The sequence below is a fragment of the Lipophrys pholis genome (genome assembly GCF_963383615.2).
Source record: "Lipophrys pholis genome assembly, chromosome: 19".
NCBI lineage: Eukaryota > Metazoa > Chordata > Actinopteri > Blenniiformes > Blenniidae > Lipophrys > Lipophrys pholis.
The window spans coordinates 3,155,653-3,171,270 of NC_137647.1; the positions used below are offsets into that span (position 1 = coordinate 3,155,653).

At 42.3% G+C, this 15,618-nt stretch overlaps 1 protein-coding gene across 2 annotated transcripts; it reads left to right on the plus strand.

Moving 5' to 3' along the window:
- Positions 1-901: 901 nt before the first annotated feature.
- ppp1caa (protein phosphatase 1, catalytic subunit, alpha isozyme a) lies at positions 902-10,271 on the plus strand. Of its 2 annotated transcripts, none has more exons than XM_080487906.1 (8): positions 902-1,048; positions 1,272-1,382; positions 6,121-6,252; positions 6,454-6,684; positions 6,761-6,865; positions 6,941-7,164; positions 7,637-7,771; positions 8,615-10,271. In XM_080487906.1, the coding sequence occupies exons 2-8, from the start codon at positions 1,328-1,330 to the stop codon at positions 8,729-8,731; spliced, it is 999 nt and encodes a 332-aa protein (XP_080344032.1). In that variant the 5' UTR covers positions 902-1,048; positions 1,272-1,327; the 3' UTR covers positions 8,732-10,271. The 2 variants fall into 2 exon arrangements, with proteins under 2 accessions (XP_080344032.1, XP_080344033.1); XM_080487907.1 differs by having other exon boundaries at positions 931-1,063.
- Positions 10,272-15,618: the final 5,347 nt, after the last annotated feature.

The window sequence follows — 15,618 nt, forward strand, 5'->3', positions numbered from 1 at the left end:
ATGAATTCAAACTGAATTATATTACATTTGAACTTTTATTCACCAGATAAAAACAAAAAGGTAGAAGAACCAGTTCCATTGCTCCTCAGTCGTGTTACTCCTCTATCGTTTTACCCTCTGTCCATCTTTCCAAGGAATCTGTCTGATTGGCCTTGGTGTGTTCAGGCGTCTGTCCCTCCCTGTGGTTGGTCGGTGGGACTCCTTGGAGACAGTTTGACTGTGGTGAATTTTGATGTCCTCGGTAACACGAGTTCAGTCTATGGTGGGTTTAAGTGTCAGTTTCAGTGGGAGACTCTGTGGTGAACTGGTCTGTTGTCTCAGGTAAGCTCAGCGTGCCACATTTGATCAACATTTGAGCATGTTTAGTGGGTCAAAGGAGTGAAAAAACGAAAAAAAAACAACAATAAGAAACATACAAAATACAATAGGGTCCTGGCCTTTTAAATTTTTATTTTTTCATATCTATGAGATAATTATCTCATTCATTCAAAAACAGAGTGGATTTTTAATTTGTCATGTGAATGCAATATGCTTCTGTAAATTCCTAATGATTGTAATGCAAAACAAGTCATTTTAACATTTTCCATGTAGAATTTGTGGCAGAGCATACCAAAACACATTATGTTTCTCATGAATGATGCTTTTCTTGTTGCTCGCTGTGTTTGGGGATAAATGAAACTTATGTCAAATTTCACCTTGCTGTTCCAAATTCAACCACGTGGCGGCGCACTTCGATTTAAATCTCCATTGATGCTGTGAGTGACGTCCATGGAGGCGTGGCACAAATGTTGAAGAGCGACCCTTTACACACCCAATCAGATGCGCGGGTTTGAGTTCTAATTTCCAGAACGGACCAATCGGGGCTCGAGAAACGCGGGTTGATCCCGCCCCCTACGGTACCGTAGCCGCTTCGGGAGAAACGGCCCTCTTTTAAAGTTCCTCGGGGAAGAGTGGAGCGACCCGGTCAAACCACGGGAGAAAGGCCAGGATTCAACCCGGAGGAGAAATATTTACACCGTTTCCATCGCGGGGAGGATTGGCGTTGAAGGTCCGGGCAGTCTTCGTGCGTTTGAGGGTGTTTATTAGCACAAACTAATGTTAGCTTAGCCGCGGCGAGCTCGGGTTAGCAGCGGCTCATTGATTCGTTCAGTCTTCCCGCTGCTGGCTTAGCGAGTTAGTAGCTCGTTTAAAAAACAACAACAATAATTTCACATTTGACCAGCAACGTTTCGTGACGTCTCGTTTGTTCCCTCTGTTTTCTGGAATTGAAGGTGCGGCGCAGAAAAGCGAGGACTTGACAGCGCGAGAACGTCAGAAAATACAGAAAATGGCGGAGCCGGACAAATTAAACATCGACTCTATAATTCAGCGCCTGTTGGAAGGTGAGGACGGGTTGAAAACTGCTCTGCCGCTCCGTGTTTCAGTCCTGTAAGCTGATATTTCCGTGAGAAATGTGTTTTGAAATGGCAGCAGGCACGGTATGTGGTTGTAGCCTACTTCTTCTGTCAGACACGATGGTTGGATTTGGATCAAAGGTTGAAGCCACATTAACTCTGAATAGATTCTCACATTATTATTATTATATTTTATACACTACTATTTTCCTCTTTTTTTTAACATCCTGCTGTGTGAATTTGAAATATGTGACTTAAATTGGAGAAACAGGCTTATATTCTGTAAATCACTTGTGCAGAATTTCACTTTTTAAAGGTTTAGGTAGAGATTTTATTCAATGGGGAGACAAAAATGATGTGTCTGAATAATCACTGTTGTTTAGAGGTATGAGTGATTTATAACTGCCATTTCTAGGTGTCAACTCAATTACAAAGGCCTATTGCAAGAACATTTTACTATAGTTTGTGGGGGGGGTTGGCCCCTTGAGTAAGCCCCCCCTGTTTCTGAAAGTCCTCACTGGCTTGGGTGTGCTGAACCATGCTGTGGTGTTTTGCAGTCTCACATGATGGATCTGTTTACGAGTTGCAGATACACTCTTCCTATCGAGTGTCTCGTTAATGAGGTGTGCAAACAAAGATGCATTGATCTGCACATGTTGGCTGTAATTCTGTGTGGAAGTGTTGATAGGCCCACCCTGGATGCCACCCCCCTTCATCATTTCACCTGTTATTCCCTTCAATTTTATTCAAACTAACATTTTTGTGCCGGGGGGAAACTGATGTACTTGAATACTTTTGCAAAAATCTCACGTCTTGAGGCAGAACTGGAGCGGTCCTGGTTGATTTTAAGTATCAGAAAACCAACTGTATACAGAGTGTGTGAAGTCGCTGGTGTGTGTGGAGGGAATCCGGGTCTGTTTTATCTTCACATCCGCACGGTGATTGCGTAACAGGAGCCTGGAGGACATCAAACAGGAGCATAAATCTCCTCAGACCTGACTGCAACTGCACAGTTCATTTGAAGAGCACATGTAATAAGGTTGTGACCTCTGTTGTTGTCCTTGCAAGGAAGGCGCAGCGGACGCAGGAATCATGTCTGCGTGGAATCCACGCACGTGAGGTTACCCTATGGTCTTGTTGGTGCATAAACATCCTGATGCAAGGTCTTTCCAACAAGCAGCATGGCGTCTTGTTTGATATTTAAATAAAAGAGATTCCCCCGTATTTATTCAGCTCACTTTCACACATTTCTCTATAGTTGCTTGACGGATGTGCAAAAACTTCAGTAAAGCTCATTCACCATGGAAAATAAACAAGACCTTGTTGCTCCAACATTCTGTTATCACCCCGCCCGCCCCTTTTTGTTTAATCAAAAGATCTTGTGGTAAAAGAAGGAACATTAGTGAACAGAATATTCTCTGTTGCCACTTTGTTAATAATGTGACCCCAGCCCTCAGTTTGTTTACCTTCTTAAATATAGGCCCTGCATGATCAGCCTTGGCTGAGCTCGCGGAGCTGATTGGGATTATACACAAACATGCTTGTGCAGTCATCGGGCCTCCTGGGAGCTTGACTTTGACTGTGAACCATGCTGGCTGCCGGAGTGTTTTCAACGGGGATTGTTGTACTTGGGCCGTGATAAGGTTGTCTGCCAAACACAGGAGAAGACAAACAGCCCTGATAGTGGCAGTATTTATATCCTCTTGCATAACCTGCTTGACCTTTTTCCTCATTGGCATTTGTGTTTTTTTTTTTTTTTTTTTATCGCTGGCAATAACCAGATGATAACATTAATTCTGTGTGGACGATGACACTCTCGTACAAGTGTCCCGTTACCGGAGATTGCTGGGTTATTCCCGCGCGGACAACAAGGTAACCCGCTCCCAGCTTGCTGACTTTGTTTCGAGACCAAACCAATTAAATGCGCTTGGATAATGAGCAGTTTCTATTGGATTACTTACGTAGCTCTAGAGCTCAGTGAACTCTGGGAGTGTGCCGCTAATGGCATGTCTGGAGAGCGTGACATCATGTAAGCCCAAGCAGCACACCCGGGTTAGACCAGACCAACTGTTGATTCCTGCAGCGCCGACACCCCGGCAGCTTTTCCGGGCTGCCTCTTTGTTTTCGGAACCCCCCCCCACTCCCGATCGGTCCGGTGGAAAGCCTTTTGTCCGTACCCCTCACGATAAGCTCACTGTTGCCCACTGGCTATGTGGCTAACTTTGGAGTAAGCCCTGTCAGGGCTTAGCCTTCTGTAATCCAGGTTTAAAGTGACAAGCAGCACTGCAGTATTTATACCCACTTTTCACTGCTTTTAGTCAATGCTTCAGGATAGTGCCGTTATTTACCATCCATTTGATTCCTACTCTCTTTTTCTCTCTCTCTCTCACCAAGTGCTTTACAAGCACTGTTAAACCTGGATTAGTTTTACTGAGAGACGCTCCATAATGAAGTCTCTCTTTCTGTGTATATGCGTGTGTGAAGCGAATATATCAAGTTATGCAAAGAGGAAATTTTCACAAGATCTTATCTGTGACATGGTTATCTGAAAGAGCCATATAAACATCATACATTAAGGAATGTGACCCGGTGAACCTTTTTTGATTTATTCCTTATTCTTTATGGCGAGATGTCGGTAATTATGTCATAATCGTTGTCACATCTCACGTTGTGTTCCCCGTTTACCTGCTTGTTGAGTCAAATATTGACAGGCTTGCTGTTTTTGATAATACTGTGTAGAGACACTGTAGTTATCTTTATTTGCTGTTGAAGGCATCAGGATGTTCTATTTCAACTTAGTGGGTCAGCCTGAGTTCTTCTGATTGACGTGTAGTTCATCTCAAACAGGTTTTTGGTTTATTGTCTAATAATTATGACGTGAACCCAGTGCTTTGTTTAGTTTTTTTTTCTCCTGGATTCCAATTTGAATGTCTTGTTTATCATAACAAAACAGTCGAATAAAAAAATAAATATCCAGCTTTTCATTCAAGTTTGTCTCTTAGTAGGCAATACAGGTAGTTAATAGGGTTTTATAGTAATGTGCTTTACTGTTTTGATAATCTGCACATCCACATGTGCACTGCTCGTTTTAACATCTGTCAGATTGCCTTTCAAAGTGATGACCATGTGACAGCTGTGAAATGACTCTCACAAATGCATTAAAGAGAGCTGTGTTCTGAATCTAATTGTCACTCGCATGGCTGCAGGCAGTCCGGCCTCCACTGTACGTACATTACTGTTTGTTCATTAGTCCCGGGGTGTGGAAACCGACCAGACTCCTCGTTACGTTTCTGTTTGGGAGCCGCTTTGTACCAGCAGTGGGGGCGTGACTCCGTCCGGCAGCCACACAAACAAACCTGATTCCAAACTCTCCTTTCTTGGGTGCAGCTCGTATGAGATCACGAAGATCGACTCGCCTGGCGACGCTTCCACACCCTGCAGTTGGCATGTCGATGGGCAAAATATTTAGATCTCAATCTGGGGCGGCAGAGTTCACCCCTGAGACGACCAAATCAGTTTTCTGCCCCCAGCCAAATGTTTCTCTGCTGCTTTACTCCTACGATTTAAAATACATTATTGACGTTAACGGGGACCTGCTTCTCCTACTCTAGGTCTCCATCAGGCTTTCTGCATTGGCTCTGCTCCTTGTGTGTGTGGAACGTGTGAAAGCACATGACAAGGAGACACTTGACAAACCTGCTGAATTCTTAAGATAGCACCAGCAGAACATTTCACGTACTGTGGCTTCGTTTCTGCACAATAAGTTCAGTATAAATGTGGTTTCTATTTGGATTTCACTCTGTTGTAGCAGCCGATGTGTCGTCACTCACCAACAGTGCATAATAAGAGAGGCCTAATTATGTGTTTGCACAGTCTTTGTTGCGAGAACAGGAAGTGGGCTTCACATCTCTTTTTTTTTTTTTTTCCTTTCCCCATGGCATTAGTTTGAACTTCCTAAGCACTTGTTTTAGATTTGACACCATTATGTTTTTGTTTTTTTTACCGCTCACTAATCGGGTTTCATCAGATTTATTTATTTTACCAGGTTAAGAACCAGTTCTTATTTACAAGGGACGACCTGGCCAGGAGGCAAACGCATAGAAACAAATATATAAATCTATGCAACATAAAATCAAATAGTGTCACTCACCGTTAAAAGAAGTAGTGTTTACAGTTGTATATTAACAAATTGTTAAAAACTAAAAGCAGGTGCACTGTTGTTTGGTATTTGTGGAATAAATGAGTAAAGTTTGAAGGCCTATTGCAGATGAGGAGCGACCGAAGGAGATTTCGGTTTTGTGTATGACCAGACTGCTAAATCTACCAAGGCGTAGACTGAAATTTGTGTTGTGAATTTTGAGAATGGACAGTCGAGGAGTTTCCCAAATGAGAAATCGTCACATAACTCCCAGGCACATCTTATTGTGGTTTTTACTTAGAATTAAAAGTAAAATGTTTTTAGTGATTCATCCCATGCAGAGTGCAGTGTTGCCTCTAAATGATGTGGTTACCTGCTGAGATGTCTGCCTGACCGGCTCGCTAACAGAATCCGTCAACATTTGGCGAGTGGGAGGTGTTAACATCCCAGTCTGGCTCGAGATGCCAGTATCACGTTTCAAAGCTGTGCCTCCATTCAGCCTCTATTTCGGCCCTGAGCATAGGTTGGCTTTGTGGTGTTAATGCACCGTCTCATAAAATGTCTGCCCCCCTTTTATCTCCTCTGCAGTTAAAGGCTCTCGGCCGGGAAAGAACGTCCAGCTGACGGAGAACGAGATCCGCGGCCTCTGCCTCAAGTCCCGCGAAATCTTCCTGAGCCAACCCATCCTGCTGGAGCTGGAGGCGCCCCTCAAAATCTGCGGTGAGTTTGACAGAGCCGAGAGGGTCGGCTTGTTTCACCGCAGTGAGAGAAGCGTGAAAACGAGCCGCACTGCAGATCAGAAGAGCGAGGGGCTCTGCTTGTGTGTGTGATCGACGCTTCCGTCTGATAAAGTGTGGACTCTGCATGCAGAAGCAGTGCAAGCGTGGCTTACATGTGACGTTTCTCTGCTGCCCCCTGCAGGCGACGTACATGGCCAGTACTATGATCTGCTCCGGCTGTTTGAGTACGGCGGCTTCCCTCCAGAAAGCAACTACCTGTTCCTGGGAGACTACGTGGACAGAGGGAAGCAGTCGCTGGAGACCATCTGCCTGCTTCTCGCCTACAAGATCAAATACCCCGAGAACTTTTTCCTGCTGCGCGGCAACCACGAATGCGCCTCTATTAATCGAATCTATGGCTTTTATGACGAGTGTAAGTACACACTCGTCTTTCAGATGGGATTTCTTTGATTGTTGGGCTAATTTCTGTAATTTCCCGTGTTTTCTAGGTAAGCGAAGGTATAACATTAAGTTGTGGAAGACCTTCACAGACTGCTTTAATTGTTTACCCGTGGCTGCCATTGTAGATGAGAAAATCTTCTGTTGTCACGGAGGTAGGTGTTGTTGACCTCCGAGGCAGATGAATGATGCGAGAAGCAGCAGAAGCTGAAGGTGTGTCTCCTCCTCAGGCCTCTCCCCCGACCTCCAGTCCATGGAGCAGATCCGCAGAGTAATGCGACCCACAGACGTGCCTGACCAGGGTCTTCTGTGCGACCTGCTGTGGGCCGACCCGGACAAAGACGTGCTCGGCTGGGGCGAGAATGACCGCGGCGTCTCCTTCACGTTCGGGGCCGACGTGGTGGCCAAATTTTTGCACAAACACGACATGGACCTAATATGCAGGGCGCACCAGGTAACGTCTGCCAGCGGTTTGGCTTGTGACACTGACGCATCACAATTGGAGGCACATATCAGACCCTGAGGGTACATCCGAATAGTCGCTCCTTTCTCCTTTCCACTTTTCTTTAACCCTGTGGATGACGTCCCGGGGATAAGGAAAGGTGTTAGGAGGCTTCCTAAAGGAGTTGGGGAAAGGCCATCCACTACTTCAGTACTTCATCTTCTGCTCATAAAAATAGAAAAGGAGTTAACATGAAGAGAACCTGTTGAACCACATCATAGAAATCAGCCGTCTGATTTACTTTGATCACAAACTAAATTCTCCCTGAATGGTTTTCTGCTGTGCAGCAACGTGACGACGAGCTGAGCAGCGGCTTCAGCGAGGCTGTAGAGCTGCGTGCAGCCGCACAGCCGTGGGCAGCAGAACTCCATCCTCACCAAAATAACTTCTCCTCCAGTGACGCTTCACGTTTCCTCTTCCTCAGGTGGTAGAAGACGGTTATGAGTTTTTTGCGAAAAGGCAGCTCGTCACTCTATTCTCGGCTCCCAACTACTGCGGAGAGTTTGACAACGCCGGTGCCATGATGAGCGTCGACGAGACACTCATGTGCTCCTTCCAGGTGTGTGAAAGAGACTTTTATTTATTTATTTATTTTTATTTTTGGTGTTTTCAGCTCCAGGTATAAAGCTGATTATATTTAGACTCAGTATTGCACGAAAGTAGCTCCACGTTAACGTTTCCATTAAGGTTTCTCCTCCACACATTGACCACATAACTGATATCCAGTGGTGGATTTTTATCATTTAATATATAAAATTTATTTTCGCTCCCCGTGGTGTCTTAGCGGCGCCCCATAAATGCTCTCTGGGCGTCGTGGTGGAGTTGACTGCTAAACGTACAAATAGAATTTACTTTTTGCCTCTTTTGACTTTGAATTAAAGTTTTTGTCAGTTTCTCTGAAACAATTACTACGACTGAGGAGAGAAACTGCTCTCAATGTGGGAAGTTTTCCCATTTAAATGGTTTAATTTCACTCATTGTTTGTGAGATTTGACACATTTTGTGATGAGAAATAATGTTATTTGGGTTTATAAATAATACACAAGGAGCAGTTGTGATCTTATAGAAGTATCCACGTATTCTCAGCATTATATACAGATGCAACATGTAAAGGCTGAGAATATGAAATAGAAGAATACTACATTTCCAGGCTTTAGTCGCCATAATTGCCACACTTAAATTGGAAACCTTGTATTTTCTTCCTAGTATATAAACTCTTGCTAAAACACAGAACTTTTCATTATCACGTTGAGGTGAACCTGTATTTAGTTAAACCCGTGTTGATTCAGATTTTAGATTTAGTTAAACCAACGAAAACAGTATCTCTAATTAACTCTGGTTAAGTTCAACTTTAAAAAAACAAAACAAAAACAAACCCTGATGTGTTTCTTCTGTCTCTCAGATTCTGAAGCCCGCAGATAAGAAATTGTATCCGTACGGTGGCGGGGCGGGGATGGGATCGGGGAGGCCGGTCACACCTCCGAGAAATTCAGCCAAGGCCGGAAAGGCCAAGAAATAACACCCGCTGGGTGTCCTGCCACCCTCCCTCCCCCCTCCCCCCTCCCCCTCTCCCCCTCTCCCACCCAGCGTCCCCTGTCCTCTACCTCCCAAACTTGTTTCTCCCTCGTCACCAAACGGCAACAAAGAAAAACAAGTGTCCAGGGTTCAATCACGTTTCTTCTCTTCTTAAAAAAACGATTTTTAACTGTTCGGCTCGCTTTTTCCTTTTTTGCTTTTTTTTTTTTTTTGTGTGCGAGTGTGTAAAAAGCACGACGGATACAGGAGCAGACTCTGTATTCTGAATGTCTGAGGCTGTTATTCCTTTTCTTCTTCCTCCTGTTCACTTTTTTTTTTTTTTCCCTGTTTTTTTTTTTTTTTTGTAGAGATGGGTTCTGGCCATCCGTTATGTAAGAAGCGGGGAGGAGATAGAGGAGGGGGAGGGGGAGGGGTGGGCCTTAGCTGTTTATGTTAAGGCTCGGCACTGTTTAATGCTAAACACAAGCTTTTGTACATTTTGTTTCCGAGGTCCATGTATGTCTGCGTGGTGAAAGGGCGCGGGGGGGGGGGGGGGGAGGGTGGGGAGGGATAGCACAGTGTTACGGCACTTAACCACACACTGGGTGCACAGCTGGATACATGTGCAGGTGAATCTATGAATGAAATAAACGTTAAGATAACTTTTTTTTTTTTTTTTAATTGATGAGATCAGTCATGGATGTGAAAGTTATTTTTTTTTTTCTCTTTTTATTTCAATTTTTTTCTTGTAGATACATTAAACTGATATGGTTTTACAAAAAAAAAACCAAATTTCTGTGAAAGTTGGGACATTTTAAAGAAATCAAGTTTCTTCTTTAATTCCTGATTTAATAAAGACTTCAGTGCTTTCAGGTCACGGATGGATTGAATTCACCAAGTGAATCTTGATTTTTTTTTTTTTATTCAGCAATAATGAGTTACTTTAGTTTGTGAAAAAGACGTTTTCTTGTTCCAGCAGCATCACTTCACACCTCGTGCGGGTTTTAAGAATCGAATGAAAGCGAAAGGTGAAGTCGGTTTAGAGCTTTCAAGTCGTCGCGTTTTAGGCTTGAATAAGATGCAATGCTCTGAACGTGCATCTTAGACCGTCTCTTCGTCTGCGATGTCTTGTGGAAATCCAGCGTGTGACCGTGATATAAATACCCCCACCCCCCACACACACACACACACACAAAATGCTTGTTACCACTTCATCCAGTGCGCCTAACCTCATTTCAGTTAACCCAAATGACAGTGAAGTGAGTCCAACCTGCTTTTGGATTAGCCACGCCGGGGATTATTCAAACACCATTCTGAAAACGTCTAAAAAAAAAAAAATCTCATTTATTTATCAAATACGATCAGTGGAAACCGAAGTTTTTCTGTGTATCGAGGCACTTTAGTAGAATCTCAACAGATCCTCATTTTGATGCCTCATTAGAAAATGTCCCAACACTCACAGAAAGCGTGTTTATTCTTCTTTGACTTGTCTTTAGTTCACTGAAAGATGGAGCTGAATAAAATAACCGTCTGTTTGAAGTACACCATCACGCTGATCGCTTTGTGTTTTCGCCATTTTGCTTTTTGTCATTTCTGTCTCTTTGACCTTCACCGGGCTGCGGAGTGACGCCAAAACGATGTAAACTTGAGTCCAATCAACAGGAAAACGGGTTTGAAATTTAGCCAAAAGGAGATGGTGGAAATGCTGTTTCTATAAAACATTTCTTCTAATTGCCAAAAAAAGACTTAGTTAATATTGTACAGACTTTACCCCACAAGATGTTGCACCAACGAGCATCATTATGAGATCAAAGCAGATAAAAGAGGCCCAAGCTTTATTTTGTAATTTTTTTTTTTTGTTTTTTATTCTTAAATCTTGTCACCGGGTGACGCGAAGGTGAATCACTGCTTTAACCTTCAAAGTGCTTCAGTCGAATCCAGAAATAACCAGAGTGGGTTCATTTGAATGTAAAACAAAGGTGTGTGCACTAAAACTTAAAGTACTAACCCTTTGAATTTGAATTTGAATTTTTTTATTTTTATTTTTTTAAATCAATCTGTAAATCTGAAGTTTCATAACTGAAATTCATGAAAGGGAAAGATCACAAGTGTCGAGGTCTGGATCAATGGCTCCCAACCTTTACAATATTTTGTTACTAGATGAATATCAGGGACGCTAAGAACTCATCAAAGACTGACGTTTGAGATTTAATGGATCTCTGAAAAGACCGTCTCTAATTCATACACCGGGGACGCTTTATGACTACATTAGTTTTAATACGCAGGCCGACGACTTAATACACACAGATTTGTTATGATGTTCTGGAAATGAAGTTTTGCTTTAACAGAAAAAGGCTCATTGAAAATTGATCTCTAATCTTATCAATGATCAAGTAAAGAGAGTTCTTGCAATTTGCATCTATAAATTGATTTATTCAACTAAATTTCACAATGTTAAATTCTAGCTTCCTTCGTTGTGGAAAGCGTGATTATCCCCAGTGGAAAAACTGAATTGTTTCTTTACAAAGACCGAAATTCGAATAACTGAATTGAGTAAGAAGGTGGAATGCAGAAATTAGAATGATTTTAAGATTGTGATTGGTACCGCCACCTCAGAATATCTCAGGCCTTTCTGATTTAACCCTCAGGACACGCGACTAATTTGTACCGACGCAGCAGGAAGCAGCAGCCACTCGGACTCCATTTCAACTTGGCTGCAAAGTTGCGGATTTTAAACTTTTAACCGTTTTTTGTTTTTTTTTAAATGGCGACCAGCCAAACAAAACCAGAGTTATGATGATAAAAAGGTGATGTGTTGCTGCGCGGAGGAATCGATTCAATCTGTGGCAGAGAAATCAAATAGAAACCTGACTCTCCTTTCCTATTGGTCGAAAGTCCACCCCAACCGGCCAATTACACCGTCTGCATGTTCTCCCTGTGCGATGGATGGCTCTTAAAAAATTAAAGTCCATCTGTTTTAGGGTTTTTTTTGTGCTATTTGTTTCTCCTTTTGATGGATGTAAAAAACAAACAAAACAAAAAAAGCTTCAAAACCTGAATATTAGAGTTTGGAATCGGATTTCAAAAAGAACCAGAGTAGGACAGTTTATAAGCGATCTGAGTAAAAACTTCAGGTAGAATAAAAGGTTGGGAACCTGAGCCGCTGAGCAACTTACAAATTAGGGGTTTCAAACATCAGGCATGTGTTCCAGAACTGGACCGCAAGAGGCTCCAATCTGGCCAAACCACCCAGCAAGTTGTGAAAGTTTAAAAGAATTAGATGTATATATATTTTTGGGATATTGGTGATGCCGCCGAGAGCTGCCGAGCATCAGCCTCAAAGCCATGCTGTCAAGGTTGTTAAAAAAAACTCCCTTAATGCAACAGTTCTGGAAGTTGTTTTGGACACTAAACTGCATTATGCAGGAAGGTTTAATTAAAATTAACCATGTTGAGATTGTCGTCATTTTAGGTGCTAATTATTAAAAATATCAACATTTCTATCACGTACACTCTGCGCTCTCCTCAAAGAATAACTTCAGCTTTAAAGATTATTTTTGCGCTCTTTTACCGCTCCGGACCCACAAGAGGTGAAATTGGGCCGAACTAAAACATGTTTGACGCTCCTGCCCTAAAGACTTTCCTCCACCGCTCAAGATGGTGCAAAATAAAGTATACCGAAGCGCTTTACTTTGTTTCAGGTCGATACCAGAACGAAGTCCAGACACACTTCATTTTAAGCGATATACTTTTGTTTTCCCCCCAATGTGAGCAACATCTTTCAACCACTTAATGTCAAGAATGGCCCTTTCATGCATTTCCCACATTGTGCTCTTGGTGAACAGGGTGTTCCCAGTGAAAAGCAGGCCAGAGTTCAGCACAGGCTGCTGCAACTGGTTTATATGTGTAAAAAAAAAAAAAGTTTCCAGTCTTTCAGGGTATTTCACCACCCATTCCTAATGACACAAACATGCTTTCGGCCACATTACATAATTGCTGCGTCTGGTTTTATTTGTTGGCTGTCTTGTCCTCATCCTCCAGCTCGGCAACACATGCTACCGATCCCACTTCTTTTTTTTTTTCTTTTTTTTTTCTTTTCTCCTCATCCAGAAGAGAGAAACGAGTAAAAGGGTTATTGTCGTCTGACGTAGGGAGACGGAACTATTGACATCAAGTAAGACCAACTCAGGAAGTGGCTCATGGGGAGGATAATTTGTTGGGTCTCTCTTTGTTAAAAGCACCTAGAAATGAGTTCGTTGTATTCGGTGCTAACCCCCAACCTCTGTCAACACGAAGTGGAGAAGTCGTTTTTAGAAAAAAGTTTTTTTCTTTTAAACGTTTTGGAAAAAACGATGCCCGTTTCCACGGCAACGGCAGAAACAACAAAAAACCATGTAGTTCTTCGTGTTGGACCGCGAGTGGGTCCTGTTTGTGTTTTGTAAGGAAACCACACAGAGAACAATACGCTATGAATATTACCGATGGGCGTTCGTACGGACGGATTACGATCGCGGGTTTACTATTTGAGGCCGTAGTGGCCTCAAGGTTAGAAAAGTGGAGTTGGGATCGGGAGTTCGCAGGTTCGAATTTCCCCAAGGGGACTAAAGAAAAGTATAATTAGTTTAGTTACTTTAGTTTAAAACTACCAAGTCCCGGGAGAATATGGACTGGGGGGGGGAGTCATGACACTCTGGAGGAAAGGTTCTACTGAGCATGTGCAGAAAGCAGAGAGCGTCGTTCTCTTTTCATCTCCTTTCAGTAAAGCTGATTTCACTCGGACGTGAGAACGAAGTGATATAAATGTGTAGTTGGGAGGCGAATTACTCTCCTGGGAGACGATATTAATAATATAGTAATGAAACAATGCGGAGCTTCTAGATTCTCTTGTTTTCCGGTTCAGCGGTCCACGTTCATCCTCATCTTCATCGCTGTACAAACAAATCTGCTTCCAACATTTCTCAAAGCGCGTCTCTCTATATTCACGGTTGTTTCCTCTTTAAGCAACCACCCCCCCCCCCCCCCCCCCCCCCCCCCCCATCTTTGTTTTTACTGGCGAATTTAACCTGCAAGCTTCTTAGAGTAGGATTTTTTAATCGATCAGGGATGTTTTGCACCATGCACCGTCGCTGGGTAGACATAAAGAAAAGAAACCAGTAGATTATTACAATTTAAGAGAATCTAACAACTGACTTTAACAGTATTTTTTATTTGTATTTCATTTGTTTTCGATCACAAACTGTCTCTGTTACAAAGTAGAAATAAAACATAGAGTTTGTACATTTGTCTCTCTCTTTCTTGAGGTGTGTGTGTGTGTGTGTGCGTGCGTGCGTGCGTGCGTGCGTGCGTGCGTGCGTGCGTGCGTGCGTGCGTGCGTGCGTGCGTGTGTGTGCGTGTGTGGAGGATCCGCTGAATGCCGACTTCCTGTATTTTCAATGTCATGATTCACCTGCAACAAGTGGAAGTTACATTCATTGTTGTAATTTAACTGCTTTGCATTAACGTCACAGTCAAAATGAGCTCTGTTGTCGATTCTGCCGTTAGTACGGAATCGAGTCTTCGTCTCACTTGTCCTTCTCCGCGTTCATCACCCAAAATACTAAGTAAAGTAAATAAGTAAATGGAGAATATGAGGAAGAAAACTGAAATGTATAATGCTGTATCCTGCTGAAATGTGCAGAATTATATGCAATATACCCTTGAAATGGATCATCATGCAACATACTCTAAAATGTGTAATTTATAACGCAACATACCTTAAAGTGTATAATTTATAATGCATTTCCCTCTGAAAGAATGAGCTGTAATTCACATGTAACATGCACACCTACATTTATCTTGATTCCTTTGTGTTTTAATAAATTAATCAATATTCATTCATTTCTGTATTTAACCCTTTATCAGTTATTTCTGTCTCGTTTCAGAAAATATCAAACCATTTATCCTCTCATTCTGATTTCTTTAATTCATCTGTTTTTACTTTCAGTGCTTCAAATGTGTACTTGGCGTAAATGTTTAACTTCATGTCAATCAAGATTTAAACCGGAGTAGCCAGAGGAAACCCACGCACACACGGGGAGAACATGCAAACTCCCCGCAGAAATTGGTTCAAATTCTTCATGTTTTCATTTAAAAGATAATCTAGAAGTATTTGTATTGTTTTTTATGCAGGCACAATAGTTGTATAGTTTTATTGCTTTCTTAAAAATAATTTCTCACTTTCCTCTTCCTTCACCTCCAAAATACCCCCTGAAATATAAAACTATTCATGTTTAGAAGGAGACGTCCTGTATTATCACATTAAATTGTAATAATTTTCACAAAAAGAAATCATCCATCTCTATTTAGCCTCCAACTAATGCACTTGTAACATTTAATAAAAAATGATTTTATTCCTAACAGGGTTTTTTTTTTTTGTGTTTAAAAAGAATTTAATATAATAAAATACATGTAATTAAGATTTTCTCCACATGGAAGATGTAAGAAAAGACGTAATAATCTTTTTTTTTTTTTTTAACGTCTTTCCTGCCTCAAGGCCATTTCTGCTTGTGTGTGTTTGGTGTGCGGAGGCTGCCTCTCATTGTCTGTCAGACGCTGGAGGATGAGTCAGTGGGATGGGTGGCCCGTTTATCTCTGTGTGTAGATGTCAATCGGCTCCGACAGCACAGAGACACTCCACCAAATCAGAAAAGACTCCTCTCCATGCAACCACATCCAGTGTGTGAGCTCGTATATTAGAAAGAGAATCTCTTTGGTCTCTTCATTTTTGCTGCCGCTGACGAGTCACCGAGAATGAAAAACCAGCAGTTGAAAGAAAAGTCGCTGTTTCTTTACCCTCGATTGTTTGTTTTTCTCGGTGGAAATGTTGAAGAAAACAAAGGGGATACGTCCCGT

Coding starts and splice junctions, on each gene's coding strand:
- ppp1caa (XM_080487906.1), top strand. CDS start 1,328: ATGGCGGAGCCGGACAAATTAAACATCGACTCTATAATTCAGCGCCTG. Junction 1,383..6,120: donor AATTCAGCGCCTGTTGGAAG/GTGAGGACGGGT, acceptor TCTCCTCTGCAG/TTAAAGGCTCTCGGCCGGGA. Junction 7,772..8,614: donor CACTCATGTGCTCCTTCCAG/GTGTGTGAAAGA, acceptor TCTGTCTCTCAG/ATTCTGAAGCCCGCAGATAA.